General features: G+C 36.2%; 1 protein-coding gene across 2 annotated transcripts in view; it reads right to left on the bottom strand.

Annotated features, from left to right (window-relative positions):
- The window catches only part of DNAAF4 (dynein axonemal assembly factor 4), a 95303-nt gene that overhangs the window by 34519 nt on the left and 34082 nt on the right, over positions 1 to 26702 (bottom strand). For both annotated transcript variants that reach the window (XR_012022572.1, XM_072808667.1), the window contains exons 5-9: positions 25458 to 25603; positions 23844 to 23953; positions 9184 to 9337; positions 7819 to 7924; positions 5393 to 5521 (exon numbers count right to left, since the gene is read on the bottom strand). Coding sequence is in view for 1 of the 2 variants with exons in the window: in XM_072808667.1 (XP_072664768.1) it covers positions 5412 to 5521; positions 7819 to 7924; positions 9184 to 9337; positions 23844 to 23953; positions 25458 to 25603 (626 nt within the window). In the remaining variant the exon portion in view is untranslated. The remainder of the gene's footprint in view (positions 1 to 5392; positions 5522 to 7818; positions 7925 to 9183; positions 9338 to 23843; positions 23954 to 25457; positions 25604 to 26702) is intronic.

A 26702-nucleotide genomic window follows, 5' to 3' on the forward strand; every position in this document is an offset into this window, starting at 1 on the left:
AGTTGGATCTTATGTTAACAAAAAAATGGTTTGATGTGAGGAAATAGCTCAAACTCTGCCTCATTAAATTTTTCCAAATACCTCAAGATTTTCTATTTGATAACACAAGCAAAAACAAAAATTAGTTTTGTTCACTTCCTCTAAAACATCAAAAATCCTGGAACTGTACAAGATATCCAGATGAATAATGCAAATTTAAAAATTTGAGTTTAGTACCTTTTTCTCCACAAAATCTGTTATATAACCTGTTTTTCCCCTTTGTTGAAGGTTCTCAATTTGTGGCAAGGGAGGTCAACTTTTCAATATTTAGAATCCAGATAATAATCTAAAGTTTCTTACTATGGCAGGTGGTGAGGCCTTTGTTTTGTTGTTGCAAAAATTCTCAGATAGGCTATGTCTCAGAATTAAGCTCATTATCTGGGCCATTATGTAATCATTCAGGGCCTGTTAAAGTCCAGGGATATTCTAGGCACTAAGGGCCTACCCCGATGGAACTTAGATTCTAGTATACTCTAGTAGGAAAATAAAAGACCCAAAACCATATGTATAGATATATATGTGTTTAAGTATATATACATGTTTACATACTGTAAATATGTTTACACATGTTATACATGTTTTATATACATATAGGCATATATTTACATTTATACATATGTATAAGTATGCATATGTAAATTATGTATACATAATTACATATGAATATATATGCCTGCATATACATATAAAACATGCCAAGTGATAAATATGGAGAAAAATGAAATAGGGTTGGGGGAAAGGGAGTGCTTGGGCAAAGCATTGTTTTTGGTAGATTGGTCAGGGAAGGTCTCTGATAAATTGATGCTTGACCACACCCATGAAGCAAGTGAAGGAAGTATCTGGGGAATGTAGAGCAGTTGTGAAACAATTGAATTTGTGGTCTGGTGTTCAAGGGAGAAGCCCAAGTTGAATACGGTCAATTTGAACAACAACCACACAATGAAATTATCTGAAATGATGAGACCCAATAGGACTATAAAATATTCATGGAAAAGAGACCTAAGGACTAAACTCTAGGGAACTCCATCATTTAGAAGTCATGGGAATGCAATGGAATTGGCAAAGAAGTCAAACTCTCACTCTTCACAGATGACATGATACTCTATGTGGAAAACCCAAAAGAGGGATCCCTGGGTGGCGCAGCGGTTTGGCGCCTGCCTTTGGCCCAGGGCGCGATCCTGGAGACCCAGGATCGAATCCCACATCAGGCTCCCAGTGCATGGAGCCTGCTTCTCCCTCTGCCTATGTCTCTGCCTCTCTCTCTCTCTCTCTCTCTCTCTGTGACTATCATAAATAAATAAAAAATTAAAAAAAATTAAAAAAAAAAAAAAAAAAAAAGAAAACCCAAAAGATTCCACCCCCAAATTGCTAGAACTCATACAGGAATTCAGCAAAGTGGCAGGATATAAAATCATGCACAGAAATCAGTCGCATTCTTATACACTAACAATGAGACAGAAGAAAGAGAAATTAAGGAGTCTATCCCATTTACATCCACACCAAAACCTGTAAGACACCTAGGAATAAACCTAACCAAAGCGGCAAAGGATCCTGTGCTCAGAAAACTATAGAATGCTCATGAAAGAAATTGAGGAAGACACAAAGAAATGGAAAAACATTCCATGCTCATGGATTGGAAGAATGAATATTATCAAAATATGCTACCTAGAGCAATCTACATATTGAGTGCAATCCCTACCAAAGTGCCATCAACCTTTTTCACGGAGCTAGAACAAATATTCCTAAAATTGGTACAGAACCAGGAAAGACTCCAAATAGCCAAAGGAATATTGAAAAAGAAAACCAAAGCTGATGGCATCACAATTCTGGACTTCAAGCTCTAATACAAAGCTGTCATCGTAAGCATGATACTGGCACAAAAACAGATACATAGATCAATGGAACACAATAGAGAACCCAGAAATGGACCCTCAACTCTACGGTCAGGTAATGTTCAACAAAGCAGTAAAGAATTTCCAATGGAAAAAAGTCTCTTCAACAAATGGTGTTGGGAAAATTGGACAGCCACATGCAGAAGAATAAAACGGGACCATTTTCTTATACCATACACAAAAATACACTCAAAATGGATGAAAGACCTAACTCTGAGACAGGAATCCATCAAAATCTTGGAGGAGAACACAGGCAGCAACCTGTCACCTCGGCCACAGCAATCTTGCTAGACACATCTCCAAAGGCAAGGGAAACAAAAGCAAAAATGGACCAGTGGGACTTCATCAAGACAAAAAGTGTTTGCACAGCACAGGAAACAGTCAATAGAACCAAAACACAACAGACAGAATGAGAGAAGATATTTGCAAATGTCTTATCAGGTAAAGGGCAAATATCCAAAATCCAGAAATAATCTATCAAACTCTACACCCAAAGAACAAATAATCCCATCAATGAATGGGCAGAAGGGGACACTTAGCTGGCTCACGGGTTGAATGTTCGCCTTCAACCCAGGGCGTGATCCTGGAGTCCCGGGATCGAGTCCCCCGTCGAGCTCCCTGCATGGAGCCTGTTGTTAGCAAGAATATTGCTAAGTTGGTTTAGCCAGAATCCCCACCATCGATTTTTATCACTTTCTCTTTTTTTTTTAAGATTTTTTATTTATTTATTCATGAGAGACACAGAGACAGAGAGAGAGAGAGACAGAGAAACAGAGAGACAGAGAGAGGCAGAGACACAGGCAGAGGGAGAAGCAGACTCCCATCAGGGAGCCCAATGCGGGACTCAATCCCAGGACTCCAGGATCATGTCCTGGGCTGAAGGCAGGCGCTAAACCATTGAGCCACCCAAGGATCCCTATCACTTTCAATATCTGACCAAATTCTTCATCCCCCACAATCCCCCAGATGATACTCAGTCATCCTCGCCTGCCTTCAGCAAGAATCCAGTTAGGTCAGTTTAACCAGAATCTCCCTACCACTGATGTTTCCTCTTAGTAATTTTCCATCCACTTACAACCCCAACCTCCACCCCCAACTTGCTCCTTAGCTATCAATCATTACTTGTCCATTGTCCATGGAACTGACCCCAATTCTATACTAGAGTCTCCTATCCTATACTGTAGTAGGCAGTAGTTCCCAAGTGGAATCTGTTTTTACTGCTGTAACTACTGTCCAGCTCCTGTCTTCCCTGACTCTAGGAAACCAGGACAGGATATGTTTATATAAACGTATGTGTTTACTTTCCATTAAGCTATTTGATAGCATTTATTTATTAGGACTGATATTATTATTTCTGTCAGTAAAGAGCTAAAATGTATAAAAGAAAAATTACACCAAACCTGGTTTGGGAAAAACCATTTTTGCTTGATGTAATTCACAAACCTCTTTCTGGGAAGGGAAAAATGAGTGTTCCTCATTAAGTACTTTAATGAGACAAAGACAAGTTTCATGAAACTGGTTACCCATCTACCCTAGCTGACTCTCAAGTGACTATCAGTCAAAGGACAAGTGATACATTAGAAAATATTATTTTTTAAAATTAAGTCTAACAATAATTTCCTATTCCTATATAGCATCCACTGCAAAAATGGGCTAGTCATGATCTTTCCTTTGTAATAAGTATTTTGATACAGTTTTGATATTTATTCATAGCCAAATCTGTCAAAATTTTATCTTTAATAAACAGATATACTTTGTATTTATGTATGGTAATCACATAGTAGTAGGGGATTAAAGATCCCTTTAGGCAGTTAAAGATCCCTTTAGTTTAAATTTCTGTAACAGCTACATTTAGCTTAATATCCACTTGGTATCTTAAAATTAATTTCAATCAAATGATTGACATTATGAAAAAAAAACTAAAGGACTACCATAAGAATTTTTACTTATCTTTTATTCATAGGCCTTAATAATAATTGGCACTAAAGGAGATGGGGAGTGTTGAATTTTAACTCTGTCACTACTTCAATCTAAGACAAAAGTCCCTTGCAGACTAAAGGAGATTGCTTAAAAGAGGTCAAGTATTTTGTGAATACAAACTCATCTATTGCGATAAATAAAGTCCAAGATTTTACTTAGAGAACAGGATCAAAAATATTAATAATTAGTTAAGATTAGCCCTTCTATTCCTCCAAGGATAGATCTTTTGCCCCTAAGACAGCTATTGGGCCCAGTCTTTTGGTGGGGGGAGGGGGAGATGGGTGGAGGATGATAATAAGAAGAGCCTGAAGAACCACTAGGTTGGTTAACATTTTGAATATCAAACTGGTATTTGACACACATGGAGACCCATCTTTACTTTGGTAACGTTTATTTTTAAAAATAAAAAAAAACAAACCAATGTTGATTATAAGAGAAAGCAATCCTGCCTTATTAGAAGTTCTATTAACTGGAAAAGGCTGCTATGTAAATTGTCTAAAGTTGCTTTATAAAAGTAAAACTCTCAAGGTTGCTGAACTAGGATACCCAAACATATTCAAAAAAGTATTGTGTTGGGGAAAAAAAAGGAAGAATGAAGCTGTTTTATGGTCCATTTGAATGATATCAGATGTCATTCATCTGTCAAATATTATAAAAACTTATTCCTAAAAGTTGTCTTGTTTTTCTAAAAATCCTGTAAATACAATTTTGATAACTGCTATATACAAAAGGGAAGCTGTACTATTTTTGCTTAATGTTTGCATCATCACAGTGGTACGATCCAATTCCAGTATCATAATATTCTGTGCTAATTTCACCCTTTGCTGTCTTTTTCTTTTTCCTGTTGTACTTGAAGGTACTAGAAAACATCTCATTAGAAAACTTACCTTCACCAGATAGTATGAAATATGATCAATGTTTTGGGGAACACTACATATAGTTAAAAAATAAGGTTTCCTAAAGAGTTGTGTTGCTAGATTGAACTGGTCTACCCTCCCACAACAGAAGATGGAGAAATAAAGGTTTTGTGCATTGAATTCTAAGTGAACATCAGTACTGATTATACTAAGGTAAACCATTCAATTAAGTAGTATATTTAATTTAAAAAGTTATAAACATGGTCCTTCATTTTCAAATTTTACCTTGTCAAAAATGAATCAGTAATGTCCCCATACTTGTCACATCAAGAAATATTTTGTTAGTTATAAGGGCAAGCTGAATTCAGTAACAACAACAAAATGTGTATGTAATTAATCTATGTATTGAAGAACAAAGAATTAAATCATTCTTAATTTGATTTACTTATACAGAAACCATTCAAATCAAATATTTAATTTTTTGTAGATTTATAATATTTTGTCCTCTACAGAACTAGAGAATGAAAAAGAAAGTGATTCTGTACAATCAGCCATAATATTTACAAAGATTTCTAATGCCTCCAGTTATTTTTGAAAAACTTAAAACAATATCTAGTACAGTACCTAGTTGCTTCAGCAGTCATTAAGATTTTACTTCTGTTCCTTGAATTATTTTCCGAATCTTCTCAGCATCATTTTGTACAATTTTGTTGGATGGATCAATCTTAAGGGCAGCTTCATAATCCTGTAGGCCTATATTTAAATAGTAATGATGGTCGATAAAATTAATATCTTATAAATACTTGTGTTATATGGAGGATATTTTTTAATAAAAATAACCACTAAGAACATGGTTCAGGACAAGTATCAAGTTTTAAATCAGATTCTCATTTTCGCATATGTGTCTCTATGTAGTATTTCCAAAAGATTGCATAAATTTTTCAGTGATTTCAGGAATACTTACACTCATTACACTCAGGATTTAGTAAGAAGCAATTCTGTTTTGTTTTTTTTTAAGATTTTATTTATTTTTTCATGAGAGACAAAGAGAGAGAGGGGCATGAGACACAGGAGAAGCAGGCTCCATGCAGGGAGCTCGATGTGGGACTCAATCATGGGGCTCCAAGATCACACTCTAGGCTGAAGGCAGATGCTCAACTGCTGAGCCCCCAGGCATCCCAATTCTGGGGTTTTTGAAAAAATATTTTTAAATGTATTTAAGTAATCTCTACACCCAATGTGGGGCTCAAATTCATGATCCCAAGATCATGAGTTGCACACTCTTTGGACTGAGCCCTCAAAGCATCCCAAAAGCATTTATTTTAAATTCAAGTACAAATAAACTAAGAGTATAAACTCATGAAAGCATAAACAGACTCAATAAAACTCACATATATAAAGGACATTTTTATTACCTCATTGAAAAAGTAATAAATGGCATCTTATTTGGAAATTCCAGACTTAAAAAAATCATTTTGGTAGACTCAATCCATACTTTATATAATTCATAGACTACAGTTTGTGATTTTTTTATAGATACATCTGCAGAATTCCTTTGAGGAAAATTGGTTTAAAAGGAAAGCATTGTGGACTATTTGTTAAATACACATAAATGAGTCTAAAGCTTTACCAAGATAAGCAGTGAGAAAATTTCTTTGAGAATAAGGAAACTTGAGTACCAAGTGCTACTGATTTGCCAAAACACTTGAAGAAAATCACTTAACTTCTCCAAGCCTCCATTTTCTCATCTTTAAAATGAAGAGTACTTTTAGCTCAAAAAGTCTATGATGCTATAATTTCTAAAGAATGCTTTAAAATGTTTTATTCCTGTCTTGATAATTTTTAACTTCATGAAACTGGATAAGAGACTTAAAAGAAATGGATGGGAACATAAATCTAATTTGGATACTTTGGTTAGAAAAACCTCCTAAAAATGTCAGAAACAAGTTTAAGGGCAGCCCCGGTGGCTTAGCGGTTTAGCACTGCCTTCAGCCCAGGCGTGATCCTGGAGACCTGGGATCAAGTCCCATGTCAGGCTTCCTGCATGGAGCCTGCTTCTCCCTCCCTCTCTCTCTCTCTCTCTCTCTAATAAATAAATAAAATATTTTAAAAAATTAAAAGAAAAAAGAAAAAAAGAAACAAGTTTAAAAACAAAGTCAGAGGGACCCTGGGTGCCTCAGCGGTTGAGCGTCTGCCTTTGCCTCAGGGGGTGATTCCAGAGTCCTGGGATCGGATCGAGTCCCACAGTGGGCTCCCTGCATGGAGCCTGCTTCTCTCTCTGCCTGTCTCTGCCTCTCTCTCTGTGTCTTTCATGAATGAATGAATGAATTAATGGGTAAATAAATAAATAAAATCTTTAAAAAAAAGTCAGAAATAATAAAACCTTTTAGACTAGACCATTCCTTGGAAAGGCATCATAAAGGAGTATGCCTTTAGGCCTTGAATAAAAGAAAGTTGACTGGCCCTCTGGGTAAGGAGGAATGGGAAGAACATTAAAGATAAAATGCCGACTACCACAAAATTTTGCCTTTGGAGCAACATGAATAACTGAAAATGGTCCCTAAATACATTAAAAATGAAAAACAATTAAAAAATAAATGGCTTCTATAAACAATGAGGCTGAAACCAAACTTGGTACAGTCTCACAAATATAAGCAAATTATCATACAATGTGGTAGATCAGTTGTTTCTGAGCTCATATGTGTGTCTGTCTATATGACTAAAGCAGTTCATTTTAAATTTCTACTATCTCCTAAGTGACTCATTTATAACCTTTATCACACATCTTTCCATAGAAAAGTTGTCTGGATACTACAGCATTTTCCTAAATCTAAACTTGTTCACATCTTGTTTTAACTCCCTTCTACAACAATAATTTTTTAAATATTTCAAAATCATTTTTAATTTTGTCAGATAAATTGCAAAGAATATATTAAGTGCTAAAAATATAAAACAGTAGAGTTCTAAAAAGTTATTATCTTAAATAATCCCAATAATACTTCTTTTTGGAATATAAATTGGAACTAAAAACATTTCTATCAATTTCTTACCTTCTATGTACAATTCTAGTTGACAGAATGCTGTCCCACGTCGTATATATGCCTTCATTCTTCCATTAGCATTGTCTGGAACAGGTGGTGTCAATAATTCTAGTGCCTTACAAAATAAAATAAAGACAATTTACTAATTCAAACTTGAGCAAAAACATGATAAAATCTTAACTTTAAAACAAGCCTCTAGCCTCACCCACTGAAAGTTTGAAACTAACTAGCATAGAAATTTATCAAATACTTCTATTTATGTTGAACAATTTAAAGAATTCCTCAGTTGTTCTGATACAATATTCATACCCTTTCTCCCAAAGTGATGATTTGGTATAACTGTGAAACCTCTACAGCTTTACCTTTATTAACAGAAATGATTAAAGAATATTGGAGGTCTTTATATTCAAATTGGGTGATCCAGTTTATTCATTTATTCGATAAATATTTGTGCACAAAATTGTGATAGTAAAGGGAAAACTGGATCATAAAAATATTGTCAGATCTTTCAATAGCTTAATGAGATCAAAGTATGAGGATGTGGTTATATCCTTCATATTTTCAAACTCAAGGAGCCACATAAGAGATTTGGCACGTGATTTTCCCTTAAAACAGGTTACTCTGACATGGGAAAAAAAAAAGAAAAAAACTAGATGTTTAAGATAATGACATGATATTAATAATGAAATTAGGATATAATAGGTTATTCTGAACACTGGGAAATTATTATAGCGCTATTCTTCTATTGTGTAGGTGGTAGTGATAGCATGAAAACACCAAGTTTTCCTTCTTCAACCTTGCATTAAGTCTGCAAAGCTTTACTAAAATAAAGGGTAAGCACAAACTGACAAGCATTTACTAATTTCCTTGTGAACTTCACCTGATACACTGAGGCAATATAGTACCTTGAAGTCTCAAAAAAAAAAAAAAAACAAACAAACAAAACACCAAAAAACAAAAAACAAAAAACACCAGCTCCTTGCCTATTCAAAAAAAAAATCTTTCTTCCAGTAAAAAAAAAAAACAAAAAAACAAAAAAAAACCCATAACAATTACATAAATTTATTCAATTACATAAATTTATTTTTTTTTAATTTTTATTTATTTATGATAGTCACAGAGAGAGAGAGAGAGGTGCAGAGACACAGGCAGAGGGAGAAGCAGGCTCCATGCACCAGGAGCCCGACGTGGGATTCGATCCCGGGTCTCCAGGATCGTTCCCTGGGCCAAAGGCAGGCGCCAAACCGCTGCGCCACCCAGGGATCCCTCAATTACATAAATTTAAAAGAAAAAAGATTAAGGGCATCATTTAAACCAATAAATAAGAGAGTAACAATTTTAAAGCACGATATATAAATAAATATATATCTATACCTTAGAAGAATCTTCAATGGCCTTGTGTAGGTTTTTTAGTTTTAGGTGGCAAGCAGCACGATTCAAATATAACAGTGGAATCTTGTTATTTAGTCTTATGGCTAAGTTGTATGCATTAATAGCTGCCAAGTAGTTTTCTGTTGCAAACAATTTGCTAATGAGACAAAAAGAGAAAAGGAAAACAACATAACATTGAAATACAAACACAGAAATAATATCTAATGATATTAGGCAGAGGAGATGGCATACCTCCCTTTTTATCCTCTGTGTAATGGACTTCATAGACTGCACTGACTCCACCTTTCCTCCACGTACATCAGCATGTAATCTGAAAGGGACTGACCTCGACCCCAACTCCAAGGGTAATCATCTGTAGTTTAAACCAATAGGCATATTTCCATCCTCTTGACCGTAATGATTGGCTTGGGAGAGTTTTGTGACCTAACTTGATCTATTCAGAATGAAACCTATGACTTTGTTTCCAAAGTTGGAGAATGAAAAATTAGGAAAATTCCTCTTGCTAGATACAAATGAAGAAAGCACAGAGCCCAAAACTGTTGGTGACCATGTTTAACACCATGGAAACACCATAATTAAGCTGGAATTATGAAAAGAATAAAAAAGGCAGACAGAAACGGAGTCCTTAGTGTTATAGTTAAGCTGCTGGATCAAGCTTTACTTAAAATTCAACAAACCTTTAACTTTTTAGTTATATAAACCAATAAATTCCTTTTAACGTGGAGCCAGTTTAAATTTGTATTTTTTTTTTTTTGGTTACTTGCAAACAAAACCATCTAATAGATCAAATCTTCCAAAATTCTCTTCAAATAGATGTATCTAATTAAAATATTTAGTTAAAATGTAAAGTGTTTTTTATGAAAATTCTTGGAATTCTGAAAAATGCATAAATATAAGGAAAATAGAAAATACCAAAAATAAAAGTACCATATAACACTTTGCATTCATTTCCAGTTGCTTGTACTGCATACTGTACAGTTCTAGAACATGATACCATCAAAAGTAAAAGCACCCAGTAAATCATTAGTAAAAGGGAAGATGACACCACTGTGACATCTAACCTAAGCCTGACTCAAGTTTAAAATAACTTGCACACACTGGAAAAGCTAATTCTCTGGTAACAGTTTACGTTTCTGAAATGCCTCATACCAGCCAGGATATTTCTGAATGAAAGTTAACAGAATCCCAACAAACTGGCTTAAACAAGTAAGTAAATAAATTATCTCACATTTAAAAAGTCCAGAGGGAAAGGCTACATGCCCACTGAAATCAGCCGCTTGAGGATGTTATCCTAAGGCCTAAGGTTCCTTCCATTTCTCCATTCTACTGTACTCAGCAGCTACTTCATTGTAAGGCTGGTTTTCCTTATGCATGTAAGGTGGCTGCATAGTTTCAGGTGCAACATTCAAGGACAATATTCATTAGAAGAAAATGGGACAGTATCTTCTGGCATATGCTCTGTAAGAGCAAGAAAACCTTTCCCAGAAATCTCCTGGCTCACCTCCTTTCCCATCTCACTGACCAAAAGTACCTACCCTTAAAAAAATATTTTGCCTTACTAAAACCACCAGTCTCTCCTTCTTTTCCTCAATCTTTCTCCCCCCACCCTTGTCTTTCTCTCCTTACTTTTACTCCTTAGTACTATATATTGCTGTTTTGGAGCATCTAAGAAAATTCAACAATATGATCATCTTTTCATATTAAGATATATGGAGATACACTTGTCTTACAGTGTTTTGTTTCTTGTTTTTTTTACAAAGTAGTCTCGGATCTGAGCCAAGATTTCTGAAACCAGTCTCCTCTTACTGATGGACAGAGTTTTTGTTTCCCAATTCTTTGCTTTTATAAACAACATTTTAATACATATTTTTGTACATCTAGCTAAAAACAAAACAACAACACAAACAAGCAAACCCACCAGCAGTGTAATGAAAACAACCCTAATTCGTTGAAGTCAATCAGAATTTATCCTGGGACTTGAATAGGGTCCCCATCCTAAGTCACACGGATAAGGTCTACATACCTAAATGAAAAAGGGTCTCAGCCAGTAAGGATAAAGGGAGACATACATTTTGGCTAGATAACCTATAGTGTCTACTACAAGCCTTTTGTTTTAATTGTGATAAAATATATGTAACATAAAATTTACCATTTTTAACCATTTTAAAATGTACAGTTTAGTGGCATTAAGTATATGTAAATTGTTGTGCAACTATCAATCACCAAGTCCATCTCTAGAACTTTTTCATCTTCTGAAACTGAAACTTTGTACCCTTAAACATGAAGTCCCTTTCCTCCTATCTTTGACAACCACCATTCTATTTTCTGTTCTATGAATCTCACTGCTCTAGGTACCTCATATAAGTGGAATCATACAGTTATTTTTCCTTTTGTAACTGGCTTATTTCACTTAGCATAATGTCTTCAAGGTTCATCCATGTTGTAGCATATAACAAGAGTTTCTTTTAAAGACTGAATAATAATCTATTGTATGGTTATACCACATTTTGTTTACCAAAACATCCATCAACAGGCACTTGAGTTACTTCCACCTCCTGGCTATTGTGAATAATGCTACCATGAACATGGGGTTACAAATATCTGTTTGTGTCCCTATTTTCAATTCTTTTGTATATATGCTCTGAAATGGGATTGCTGGGTCATATGGTAATTCTATTTTTAATCTTTTTGAGGAGACTCCATACTGTGTACCATCTTACATTCCTACCAACAATGTTCAAGGGTTCTAATTTCTCCACATCCTCACCAACACTTGTTATTTCTGTTTTTTTTTCATCATAGTCATTGTAATGTATGTAAAGTAGTATCCCATTGTGATTTTGATTTGCATTTTCTAAATAATTAGTGATATTCAGCATCTTTTTATGTGCTTTAGCAGGGTTGGGGGGAGAGAGGCAGAAAGAGAGGGAGACAGAAACTCATGAGGACTCTGCACTCAACAGGGCTTGATCTCACGACCCTGAGCTCAGACCTGAACCAAAAACACCAACAGTGGGAAACTATACCAACTGCACCATCCAGGGGTCCTGCAGTTCTTTATATGTAGTCTGGATTTTAACCTTTTATCAGTACATGATTTGCAAATATTTTCTCCATTCTATGGGTTGTCTTTTCACTCTGTTAATAGTGTCCTTCATGCATGTCTTTCAAGCTTTTAATTTTGGTGCATTTCAATTAACCTATTTTACTTTTGTTGCCTGTGTTTTTTTAAAAAAAAAGATTTTATTTATTTATTTTGTTAGTATATCTATCTTTGTATTTAATTTAATACATCTTCTGGAGATAATTAAATTGTTTCACAAATGGCTAAAAATATGAAGTGGAGGGGTCAACAGTCTCATCAGATTCTTTTTTTGGGGGGAGTTCTTATTTATTTATTTATTTATTTATTTATTTATTTATTTATTTATTTGTTATTGGAGTTCAATTTGCCAATATATAGCATATCATCCAGTGCTCATCCTGTCAAGTGCCCCCCTCAGTGCCCATCACCCAGTCACCCCAAACCCCCACCCACCTCCCTTTCTACTACCCTTTGTTCGTTTCCCAGAGTTAGGAGTCTCTCATGTTCTGTCATCCTCACAGATATTTTCACTAATTTTCTCTCCTTTCCCCTTTATTCTCTTTCACTATTTTTTATATTCCCCAAATGAATGAGACCAAATAATGTTTGTCTTTCTCCAATTGACTTATTTCACTCAGCATAATATCCCCCAGTTCTATCCATGTTGAAGCAAATGGTGGGTATTTGTCATTTCTAATGGCTGAGTAATATTCCATTGTATACATATACCACATCTTCTGTATCTATTCATCTTTTGATGGACACCGAGGCTCCTTCCACTCTTCAGAGTGTAGGGATAGAGGGAACATTCCTCAGCATCTTAAAAGCCATCTACGAAAAGCCCACAGCAAATATCATTCTCGATGGGGAAACACTGTGAGCCCTTCACCTAAGATCAGGAACACGACAAGGATGTCCACTCTCAGCATTATTATTCAACATAGTACTAAAAGTCCTAGCCTCAGCAATCAGGCAACAAAAAGAAATAAAAGGCATTCAAACTGGCAAAGAAAAAGTCAAACTCTCCCTCTTTGCAGATGACATGATACTGTACTTAGAAAACCCAAAAGACTCCACCCCAAGATTGCTAGAAGTCATTCAGTAATTCGGCAGTGTGGTAGGATACAAAATCAATGCCCAGAAATCAGTGGCATTTCTATACACTAACAATGAGACTGAAGAAAGAGAAATTAAGGAGTCAATCCCATTTACAATTCCACCCAAAACCATAAGATACCTAGGAATAAACCTAACCAAAGAGGTCAAGGATCTATACCCTAATAATTACAGAACACTTCTGAAAGAAATTGAGGAAGACACAAAGAGATGGAAAAATATTCCATGCTCATGGACTGGAAGAATTAATATTGTGAAAATGTCAATGCTACCCAGGGCAATTTACACATTTAATGCAATCCCTATCAAAATACCATGGACTTTCTTCAGAGAGTTGGAACAAATAATCTTAAGATTTGTATGGAATCAGAAAAGACCCCGAATAGCCAAGGGAATATTAAAAAAGAAAACCAGAGTTGGGGGCATCACAATGCCAGATTTCAGGTTGTACTACAAAGCTGTGATTATCAAGACAGCGTGGTACTGGCACAAAAAGAGACACATAGATCAATGGAACAGAATAGAAAACCCAGAAATGGCCCCTCAACTCTATGGTCAACTAATATTCAACAAAGCAGGAAAGACTATCCACTGGAAAAAAGACAGCCTCTTCAAAATGGTGCTGGGAAAATTGAACAGCCACATGCAGAAGAATGAAACTAGACCATTCTCTTACACCATACACAAAGATAAACTCAAAATGGATGAAAGATCTAAATGTGAGACAAGAATCCATCAAAATCCTAGAGTACACAGGCAACACCCTTTTTGAACTTGGCCACAGCAAATTCTTGCAAGATACATCTATGAAGGCAAGGGAAACAAAAGCAAAAATGAATTACTGGGACTTACTCAAGATACAAAGCTTCTGCAGCAAAAGAAACAGTCAACAAAACTAAAAAACGATGTCATTTTAAAGAGAGAAAGAGAGAGAGTGCAAGTGAGCAGAAAAGGGAAGGGCAAAAGGAGAGAGAAAATCTCAAGCAGACTCCCTGCTGAGTGCATAGCCACACTCAAGGCTTGGTCTCAAGACTCTGAGACCATGACCTGAGCCAAAATCAAGTTAGATGCTTAACCGACTGAGCCACCCAGGCACTCCAGTGCTTTTGATGTCACATCCAAGAAATACTGCCAAATCCAATGTTATAATGTACTCTGTCCTTGATTCTAAGAATTTTATAGTTTTAGCTCTTATGTCTAGGTCTTTGAACAATTGAGTTAATTTTTATGTAAGGTGTTAATAAGTAAGGGTCCAGTTTCTCACCACTATGTGTTAAAAAGGCTATCCTTTCTACATTGAAAAACTGTTGAAAATCATTTGATCATAGAAGGGAAGCCTATTTCTGGACCATCTATTCCATTGGGTCTATATGTCTTTAGAAATCTTATATAACATACACATTTGAAGAACAGTTCCATATTGGAGGCACCTGGGTGGCTCAGTTAGGCATCTGACTCTTTCAAGATTTTGTTTATTTATTTGAGAGAGAGAGAGAGAATGAGAGACAGCACAAGCAATGGGGAGAGGTAGAGGGAGAAGGAGAAGCAGGATCCCCACTGAGCAGGGAGCTAAACGCATGATTTGATCCCAGCACCCTGGGCTCATGACCTGAGTTGAAGGCAGATGCTTAACCAACTGAGCCACCCAGGTGCTCCAAGCATGTGACTCTTGATTTTGGCTCAGGTCATGATCTCAGGGTTGTGGAACCAAGCCCATCAGGCTCTGCACTGGGAGCCTGCTTCAGATTCTCTCTCCTCTCTGCCCCTCCCAACTCTAAAAAAATAAAACTAAACTAATAATTAAAAATTAAATGAAGAACAGTTCTATTTTTCATCCTTAATGTAAGTATATAGTTTTATAATAGAACAGTTATGTCAGAAAAATTCTCCCAGGTTCTAAGGGAAAAAGAGTTTACAATGAGCACTATTAAAAGAACCATTGTAGAAGGCATAATAGCAAGAAATGTGAAGCATTAAAATATTTTAATGTTTACATATACATATTAAAACATAAATCCAAATGAACATTACATTCTTTTAATGTAATGCCATTACAATGCCACTACAAACATCCAAAGTTTTGCTTTATGGCTTTCAGAATGATGTTAAACTTGGAAATAGCCAAATTTCAAAAGGAAAGGGAAATAAAATTAAACCTGTAACTAAAGTGCAGTAACTGCTGAACATCAAATTTAAATAGAGAAGCTAATAACCATGAAGTCTCCCTTAATGTTCCAAAAAAAAAAAAAAAAAAAGGCAGTGTCAGGGAAAAGAATTATGCAAAGGTACTCATTAATTCAACACATACTGAGTGCTTATTATATGGTACATACAGTGAGAACAAAGAGAAATGGACAATTGCAGACATTCTGTCATTTTAATGATAACTGACTGGTATGCCTTTATAAAGAAAGAAACATTCTGATTTGCAATGGCCAAAAGGGCCAACCATTTTATACAAGAGTTGAGTGTGGGAGAAGCAGCCAGGGGCAGGACCAATAGGAAAGAAGAGCTGTAGGACGAAGTAAAGAAAAGGGCAGAGGAAAGCTAGGAGAAATCAGAAGTAGTAGGGCTTAGACACAGCACTAGGGGTGGGAACAACACATTCCAACAGAAGACAGAAGAGCTCTGTTGTGTGGGCAGTAAGAACTGGAACAGCCACCTTCCCCTGAAAGGACTTTAAAAGTCCTTGTCTCTTTCAGCATCTCATTGTTCAAAACAGAAAACATTCTTGGGTCTCTTGAGAGCTTCTAAAGCTGAGTATCAGCATGCCTTAGTGAGGGTACATCAAGCAGTACGACTTAGCAATCACGAAGGAAACAGGAAGAGGAAACTACATACTAAACAAAATGACACGTTAGGCCATAATAGGTACTGTGTCACAACAGAATATTATGGGCTATAATATAAAATGCATACAAACAAGCAACTGAACAAAATGATAATTACCTCAAAGAAATTACCTTAGAATATGGATTCTAAACTTCCTTAAGTCAGGCAAAAGGTAGCAGTATAAGAAAGTTGCTTTATCTCCAGAAACAGTTTTTAAAATGTAGCAGAGCAAGGCAAATTTGGCAGCTCTGTCCTGAAAGCAGGCAGGTGCAAAGGACTGTTGGGAGACGATTCTCCATGGGAATCTTCTGTTTATGAATGTCTTATGTCAGATGCATCAACAGCTTTTAATTGGGACAATCTTTTCAAAGATGTTTATATAGCACACAGCCTTGGAAAATAGAGATAGTGTCTTCCTCTGAGACAAAGAACAGATTATTTGCTGTTCGGTATTAAAAAAGGATAGTATCTCCTTGGGGGGCAAAAGTTGGACATGTTTGGTTACAATCTTCTTATAAAAAATTGTGTTCCTTGGGGCACCTGGATAGCTCAGTCTGTTAAGCGCCTGACTCTTGATTTCAGCTCAGGTCATGATCTTGGGGTCCTGGGATGGAGCCCTGTGTCTGGCTCCTATGCCACAGAGTCTCCTTGTCTCTCCCTTCTGCTCTACTCCCCCCACCCTCCCCCGCCCCAACTTGTACACACACACACACACCACACACACTCTTTCTCTCTAAAATAAGTAAAAGTAAATTTATAAAAAATTATATTCTTTAAGTATGGTATCCTCAGCTATGGCTCAAACCTGGGCCTGCCTTTGTATTGGCTTGTAGGACTTGAGAGGCAAAGAGAACCAACATGAAGTTCACAGCGCTTGCTCTGCCTTGATAATAGTCCTTTGTCTCTGACTCATGAGTCTTCTCCCCCATATCCATGAAACTGTGGTAGGCTAACCCTTCACAGTTCGTGCCAGGGCATTGACCCAAACCTAAGGATTAGAATGAAATTCAATTTGGCAAATAGAATTGTATACTGTGTTGGGAGAACGTGGTCAATAATCAGCATCAAAAAGTCCAACATGAAGTTAAAGGACATCCAGACAGGCAGATAGAATCCAACCACAGAACATACACAAACAAGCAAAAATATAGACTGGCAGACTAGGTTAGTCTGTTAGCAGATACCAGACTTCTACAAACAAACCTGGGGTTCAGAAGTAGAATTAGTCTGGTTGCAAAAGGAAAAGCAAAAGCAAAGCAGTTCCTTAATCTTAAAAGGACTAGAATATTAGGCAAGCTACAAAATCTGGCACTTAAGCCAAAAGAACAAAAAGAAAATTCAGGGGGCACCTGGGTGGCTCAGTCGGTTAAACATCTGAGTCTTGATCATAGCTCAGGTCTTGATCCTGAGTTCATGAGTTTAAGCTCCAAGTGCAAAGAAAAGAAAAGAAAATTCAGACTTAAGATAGGGTAGACAACGACTTTATGTGATAATAGCAAAATGAGGCTGGGAACTAGATTGTAGAATAATATATATCCTTAATTCCCTCCTATATAACTTTACATTTGCTGTAGAGACTGAGGTATGACGATGGGATTCAAGTGGCCCTAAGGTGGGAAAAGAAGGGATTTAAATCTGAAGTTAAGACAGGGTCCAAAAAAACTTATGCTAAAAATCAAGTACAGAGTAATGTCAGTGACACAGAAAAATGGTCCATTTACTTTATATGATTACAAGTGTCTAGAAGGGTAGCTATTAAAGTTATTTACAGATTCTGAGTCATGTAAGGCTGTTAAATAATATCATACCATGGACATATCTAAATTAGAGCATCTAGACTCTTTTTTATGAGACGTTCTCAGTAAAAAGCTGTGTGGTACATAATGTTAATTGGAAAAGGTAAAATGCTCTCATGAGCAAATAAAATTACCTAAGCTTATATATTTTCCCGGAAGATAGACATTTGGCATTTAAAACTAAGACAGCAGTGGAAGGTTAGGCAAAGAAAAATGAAAAAGCTATTGCTCTTTTGAAAGGCTTGCCCACCTCTACCCTTTTGTGAAACAAGTGTCCCATGGGTTTTAGCATAGAAAAAACAGTTGGACTGTTTTTGTCTGTGTAAATATAGAAGGCTATCACAAAACAAAGCCTCTGGAGATAAAAGTATTTCATCCTTTGGCTTAAATTCAACACACTACTTCTGAATCAGTTCTATTATGTCTACTTCTATCTTTTGTACTGCATTACATTGCTAGCAAGGATACATTTCTAACAAGTCTTACCTTTCCTTTTATCTATTTGTACTTGGCACTATGATTAACTGTACTTTGCTCTGTTTCTCTAGGTGTTATTAGTTACTAAGTTTTCTTCCATCCCTCCTCATTTTCAACTCTCTTCTGTTGGTCCTCTTATTTTGCTTCCTTCTTGTTCTATCTAATTAGAGGTAGTAAGGAAAATGGTACAAAACCAAGAGACTAAAAGTAACAACAATCTACCAGTCATGTCTGCTGCAAATTTTACTTTTGCACTAGATTGCTGCCAATTCTTTGCTTTTGCCAGCAGTCAATTTTATCTCTATGTTTTGATTTTTAATTTTAACACACACACACACACACACACACACACACACACACACACACACGGTTTTACTGCACTGGTCAGTCAAAATTCCAACCCTGGCTCAACAATCTTATCTGCCCTTTCTACTTTTAAATCCAAATCACTTCATTAGCATATCAGAAGACCAAACCAACACTGCCTAGCACCTTTAGCCAGGCCCAGCATCATGACATCTCTACCAAAAGACTGTCTCACCATGTCAATCAACCCTGTTATCTTTGAGCACTGATCTAAAAGCACACTTCTCCCTTGTCTTTATGTTGCTGGCCTTTCCTATTCCCATCCTCACATTCCCCTCTACTCCTTAGCACTTTTTTTTTTTTTTTAAGTAATCTCTGTGCACACCCTGGGGCTTGAACTCAAGACCCTGAGATCCAGAGTCTCGTGCTTTGCTGATCAAGGCAGCCAGGGGCTCCTCATTTGTACTTTCTTATTCCTAGTTCTTTCCATAATAGACTCTACCTCCCAGTCCTGTCTTATACCCTCAACTTTTCCACAGAATCCTTTCTAACATAAACCTGGCTCTGCCCTGAAGGCAGTGCTAATCTTAATCTCTACCACCCTCTCCCCCCAACTCCCCACATGAGGGTGTGGAACTGCAGGAACTGGCATTGTCTTGGCTCTCTTCTGCTAGAGCCAAGCTATAACTCTTTTATAGAAGTCCCTATCCTTTGGGACTCCTGACATCTTTACCCTATACCCTTTTAGTCACTGTTGGTACTGGCTTTTTAAAATCACTCTTCTGATATTCATTAAGGGCTTTGAAACCTGGTTCCCATCATCTGTTTCTATCCCAACTTCTGCCATGATTCCAGAAGATTCTAAGGTTTATGTATATAACCCATTTATCAATTTAGTCTTAAAATACCTAGAACACCTACTCAATATACCTTCCTTTCAACTCTACTTTTGCTACCCACTGCCAGGGCCACACATTGGCTTCCATCATCGCCTGAACTGCACTACCTTAGAAATAGCAAACTCTGGAATCCCAGCCGCTAATCAGAACTTTCTATTCTACGACCTTTCCCTTTATACTACATCTTCAATCATACAATGCCCTCTAATTTCTTAATGGCTCCATTTTCTTAGCCCAATGGGCCCCTCGTGGCATCTCTTCCTTTCTTTTTTTTTTAATATTTTATTTTATTTTAATTTTTATTTATCTATGATAGTCACACAGAGAGAGAGAGAGAGAGGCAGAGACATAGGCAGAGGGAGAAGCAGGCTCCATGCACCGGGAGCCCGACGTGGGATTCGATCCCGGGTCTCCAGGATCGCGCCCTGGGCCAAAGGCAGGCGCCAAACCACTGCGCCACCCAGGGATCCCCACCTCTTCCTTTCTAACCCATCCTGGACTTCATGGCTAAATATCTGAGCTATTTTCCCATGAACAATCTAGTCCCTTGCACTACTAGTCTTTTACTGTACTTGTCAGTTAAAACTCCCACTCTGGCCCAAAGATCTATTCTTAAATCCAAAAGACTAAACACAATAGGAGATAAATTACACAGCTATACTGACATCTCTAAGAATTCATGTTCTCCAACCTGGCAGGGCTAACAGTATGCACTAATCAATTTCCCTTATCTAGGCCCATACTTGTCTTCACTTTCTTTCCTCCCGTCTCAGAAAATGAAGTATCTGTCCATTCCAAGTCAATCTGTCAACATTTTCTAGAGCAAAGTAATCAATCCAACAGGAGAGCCCATTCAGCTTTGGTCATTTCAGCATTCTCAGATTGCAAGGAGGAGCAATTTATAATCAAACCACTTAAGACTGCCTTCACAACTGGGATCCAAGGACAGGAAGTGGATTTTATTAATCTGTGAAGTAGTTAGAATACAAGCTTTGTAATCATATTGACCTGGAATTGAATCCTGGTTTTACTCATTAAGCATCACCTTAGCCATGTTTTCTTAACTTATCTCTCCCTGTTTTCCATGTTCGCAAGATGGGGATAAAAATACTAATGTACAACTAGTCACATTGTTATAGGAATAACATGTGAGCTATTTTGTGTATAGCTGTTAGTTTCTCAATAAACATTTGTTGAATAGTGCATAAATAGTAGGTTCTACCTAACTACAGTTGTTAGGATTTAATGAGATATATATACACAAAAGCTCCTGTATACTATCATAAGAGATGAACATATTATCTGTGATCTTGATGACAGCAGCTTAGAGATAAGCAAATGTAATTAAAGCAATGACTTAGAATGTTACAGCTGGGGGGCAGTGCAAGCAGTTAGCCAAGGAAAATGGGTGAAAAACAAGAGAGACTTCCATTTAATATGTGCTGTGTAAATTTTGCCCCTGCCCAAAATATTTGTTATTTGAAAATTTTTAGGTGAATGCAACTTTTAAAAAGAGGAAAAGGAAAACAAAATCAAGACAATCCATTCATTCTTGGCTTTCACCTAATTTTCTTCCCTCAGCTCAGAGAGATTTCAATCACCTCTTCTTTCTCTTGCTTCCAAAGCTATTCAAATCTTTTATATTCTTAAGGAAACAACACAAAACAAAAACACTTTAAATTTTCTACTCAAAAATAAGTTAATTAATTAATTAATTAATTAAAATAAAATAAATTGTCTACTCCATTGGCTTCTGGGAGTATTTTTGTGTACTCCTTTCTTTTGTAAGACCTTCAAATGTCGGTAGGTCACGGAGTGTTATCCTTAGGCTACTACTTTCCTGGCTTATACACTCTGTGGATATATCGGCTACTTTTATAAATTTAACTACAGTATAAATGCTGATAACCTCCAAATCTATTTCTACAGTGCTGGCTTCTCCTCTGGGTTCAAACTTGCTGGACAGTGTCACCCAGACTGGCCCAGAGACATCTCAAACTCAACATATTATAAACTGAACTTAACCTACATCCTCTCCTGACATAGTTTCTAACCTATATATCACACTATTATTTCTTGTCTCTTCAGCTTTTGTTCATATTGTCTCCATTATTTAAAATGAATGCCTTTCTTTCCCTTTCTCTTAAGAGTCCTACTTGTCACTAAGAGGACCTCAGGTGCTACATTCTCTACGAAGGTTTTTTTGAACCTACCTTCCTCCCTTTAAGAGTAGGTGCCCCTCTTCTCCATTCTCATTTTACCTTGTTCTTTTCTATATATTGTATTTCCCATATAGTATAATAACTATTGTGTGTATGTCTGTCTCCTCCACTGATCTTTGTAGCTCAGAGCCTAACCTACAGTCTGGTAAATAGCAAGCAATCAGTAGATGTTTATTTAATGGTTGAATAAATAGAGAGGAAGGGAGGGAGGGAATAGGGGAGTGAGGGAAAGGGGAGAAAGAGGAGGAATGATCATGTAGGGCTTTAGTGGTGGAAGTAAGAGAAACCAACCTGTCAGACCCAGGCCTCTGACCTTCAGAAAAACTGTCATTTCAGCTCAACTCCACATATAAATCCCTGGTGTAACAGGAGAAAAAAACAAGAAAGAACAGAGAAAAGACAAGAAAAGAAAAATATAGACATTGTGGTAGACAGATAATGGAAACCTTCTCTCAGGGGCACCTGGGCAGCTCAGCTGGTTAAGCATATGCCTTCGCCTCAGGTCATGATTCCAAGGGTCCTGGATTTGAGCCCTCCATCAGGCTTCCTCTCAGAGGTGAGTCTGCTTCTCCCTTTCCCTCTGCCCTTTCCCTTGTTCATGCTCCCTTTCTCTCTCTCTCTCTCTCAAATAAATAAATAAATAAATAAATAAATAAATAAATAAATAAAACCTTTATTTAAAGAAAAAAAGGAAATCTTCTCCCCAAAAGATGTCTATATCCTAATCCTCAGGACCTGTGACTATGTTGCCTAACATGGCAGGAATGATTCCACAGATAGGCCTAAATTAAGGTCTTCAGGTGGAAGATTATGCAAATGAGACTACTCTAATCACAAGGATCCTTATAAAAGAGAGAGGGAAGCAGGAGAATCAGAGTTAGAGAAGGAGATGGGATTATGGGAGCAGAGGTCAGAGTGATGTAATTGCTGGCTGGAGGCCACAAATCAAGGAATATAGGCAGCCTGAAAATTGGAAAATAAAGGAAATAGATACTTCCTTACGGGCTCTAGAAGAAACACAACCATTACTTTGATTTTAGCCCAGTGAAACCCATTTTGAACTTCTGACTTCCAAAACTGTAAGATAATAAGTTTGTGATATTTGAAGCCACAAAACTTAAGGTAGATTGTTATGGCAACAATAGAAAAATATTATAAAAGCATATGAAATGAAATATAACAAGTAACATCTACAACTCAAAATATGAATTCAAATTGCCATTCATAATGTATCAAAATTCACTGTTTTTGATAATTGTATAAAATATTCATACATAGATCAACATATAAATAAATAAAAGGACTTCCTGGACATAACATGATCATTTATAAGATAATTTGGTAATCTTTTAAAGATGGATATGAAGAATCAAAGAAGCTCTAATTTCTAAAAAAAAAAAACACTTTTTTTTTAGAGAGAGGGAGGTTTTTTAAGTGGGGAGGGGCAGAGGGAGAGAATCTTAAACAGACTCCATGCCCAGCAGACTCCAGCCCAATACAGGGCTCAATCTCACAGCTCTGAGATCATGACCTGAGTGGAAATCAAGAGTTGGAAGCTCAACTGACTAAGCCACCCAGGTAACCCTAAAAAACACATCGCTAAGAGAGGTATGAGGAAGAACTAATGCTAAATGTAAGCTATTTTAAAAGGGATTTTAATAAGTAACCAAAAGATGTCATATATTTCACTTCTGTGACATTTAAATACAAAAACAAAAATAGGAGCCTTGTTAATATGATCTGACTTTTTAAATATGGAAGCCCCGCCTACCTAATTTGCTTATTTGCATTATCTTTCCCCAACAACACATACACATAAGCACATATGTCAAGATATCTTGAAAATATTTTAAGACTAAAGTGTACCTAATTTATTATAAATCTCATAGCCAGAGTTCAAGCAACGTACTTTCCTTTGTCCTTTAGCCATTCTGGGTTCTTTTCTTCTTCTTTTAAATCAAAAAGTTCAGGAATATCAGTATTCAGTGCTCTTCGTGCCTCTGCTTGTTTGTGTAACCACTGAAATCAGAGAATAAAGTCTAATGAAGGACACAAAAGTCATATTTTTATTAACAGCTACTTTGAGATATCTCAGCTTCTACCATAAGATGGAAATACTATTTGTTATGGACTAATTATTTGTGTTTTCCAAAATTCATATTTTGAAGTTCTAATCCCCAATATGATAGTATTTGGAAATAGGACTTTGGGGAGGTAATTAGATTTAGATGAGGCCATGAGGGTGGGGACCCCATGATGAGATTAATGTCCTCATTAGAAGAGGCACAGCTCTCCTACCACTCCTTGTACTCTTGATCTTGGACTTTCTAGACTCCAGAACTTTGACAAAATTCTGTTGTTTAAGCCACCCAGTCTAGGATATTTTGTTAGAGTAGCCTGAGTAGACTAATATACTATTTGATAATGTGATTTTAAACTTACAGTTTTTGTCCTTTTGGCTTAACATTACTAGCTGGTCAAGATCAAATGTATGAAAATTTCTAGTGCAAATTTCCTACAAATTTCTGGGAGTTCATGTGATTATTATTTTATTTTTCTTGTTCATAATATATTTGTTTTTCCATATTGAAAAAATATAAATGACTTTTAAATAATTATAATTTTCTAATTCTAGAAATAATTTTACAAATAATAAAATTTAGAATACATTGTTTATTTTTTTTTTAATATTTTTATTTTATTTTAATTTATCTATGATAGTCACACAGAGAGAGCGAGAGAGAGAGGCAGAGACACAGGCAGAGGGAGAAGCAGGCTCCATGCACCGGGAGCCCGATGTGGGATTCCATCCCGGGTCTCCGGGATCGCGCCCTGGGCCAAAGGCAGGCGCCAAACCGCTGCGCCACCCAGGGATCCCTAGAATACATTGTTTAATAAGAAAATAGTAATATTTATAAATTGTCATCATGTCTTAAGGATCTTTAATTACTTCCACAACTTTTCAATTGTGAGAGGCAACAATTAATACCTTGTAGTAAAAAATGCAGTTCTTAGTGCCTACATACAACTAAAGATACAACATTCAAAATCCCAGGACCCAGGAATTTATAAATTTATAAACTGAATGAGAGATATTCTAGAATGTCATATTAGAAATTACTGATGTTAATAATAATTAGTTGTAATAACATTAAAACAATACATGTCCAAATCTCTTACCAAACACATATTGATCCCTTACTAAAATACAAGTTTATAAATCTAAGATAGGAAGTGATGCATTTGACAAAACAGATGGCAAGTGTAACAGTTTATCTTCTGGAATAAGCAATAATACTGCATACTAAATCAATGTTCTCTCATCAGTGTTCAGGAGGCAAAAAAAATTCTGCAAAATATAGTTTTTTTTTCAAAACAAAATACTGAAATGTATTCAAGAAGTAATATCTTAAGTCTAATAAATATTTAAGAAATTCAAAACCCAGTATTAGTTTTAATAGATGAAATAAAAAATCAAGTATTTTCATTTGTGATCACTGTAACTAAGAACAAGTATATCTACCTCCTCTTCTTCTGCTACTTGTGATTCTCGAAGAGCAGTTGGAAATACTCGAGGGGTAAAGTTGATTTTAATACTGCCAATAGAGCGAGGAGCAGGAATACTATCTTCCTTTAACTTCTCCAAAAATATATTTTCTGAATTTCTTCCTTCAAAAGCAATATTAGCAAATGAGTTATCTTTCTCTTATTTTCTAGATAACAATCAAACTGACCTTTAAAGTAATCACACATCAAAGCTACTTCTAAAATTCTATACAAATAAACCAAAGATAATCTCTGCTAGAAGCAATGTAAAATCCATTATCAAAAGTGTGGCACCTAGTTATCTGTTCTTTAATCAATGACTTCAGCTACTTTTCTAGGATTCTCTTTGTTAAAACAGAAAGAGAATTTTAATTTACATTCATTCCAGGGAAGGGCACCCTGAGCAACTCTACATCCACTTTAGAAAGCCATCATTACCAATGCTCTCTCTATTTCCCTTAAAATCCTACAGCAATATCTTCTATAAGCTTCCTTATCACAGTATAAAAATTTTTCAGCCATCAGAGATAGCTAATGAAAATAAACAGAGCAATAATGAAAAGCTATACATTTTTTAAAGATTTTTATTTTTTAAAATTTATTTATTTATTCAGAGAGAGAGAGAGAGCGAGAGGCAGAGACACAGGCAGAGGGAGAAGCAGGCTCCATGCAGGAAGCCCAATGTGGGACCCAATCCTGGGTCTCCAGGATCACACCCCAGGGCTTCAGGCGGCGCTAAACCGCCACGGCCCCGGGGCTGCCCAAAAGCTGTACATTTTTTGTATACAGTTTGATGTAATAATGATTAAGTCAATATAAGAGGAGAAATTATGCGTTAGAATATAACATATATGAGGAAAAGGAAGGAAAGGTAACTTTAAAAAAAAAGGTAACTTTAACGATGCAAAAGTACAAAAAATACGATACACTGATTTAAAAGGCAATGTCAAAACTTTAAAAACAGATTTTCCACAAATGTGAATGAAGAGGAATATCCTTAATATAAAATGAATACATACAAAAAAGAAAAAACTTCTAAATTAAAAAATTTGAAAATGGCCTACATTGACATTTCCAAGAGATGGAAGAGCAGGGCAAGGAGGAAAAGGTAACGACTCAAACAAGAAAGCAGTATCAAAAAAAATTTGAGTGCAAATTTTCTACAGATGCCTGTGGTTGATACATCTATCCTTCAGGATCCTATCCATTCTCCCCTCTTCCT

This window comes from Canis lupus, chromosome 32 (genome assembly GCF_048164855.1).
Source record: "Canis lupus baileyi chromosome 32, mCanLup2.hap1, whole genome shotgun sequence".
In the NCBI taxonomy this organism is placed as follows: domain Eukaryota; kingdom Metazoa; phylum Chordata; class Mammalia; order Carnivora; family Canidae; genus Canis; species Canis lupus.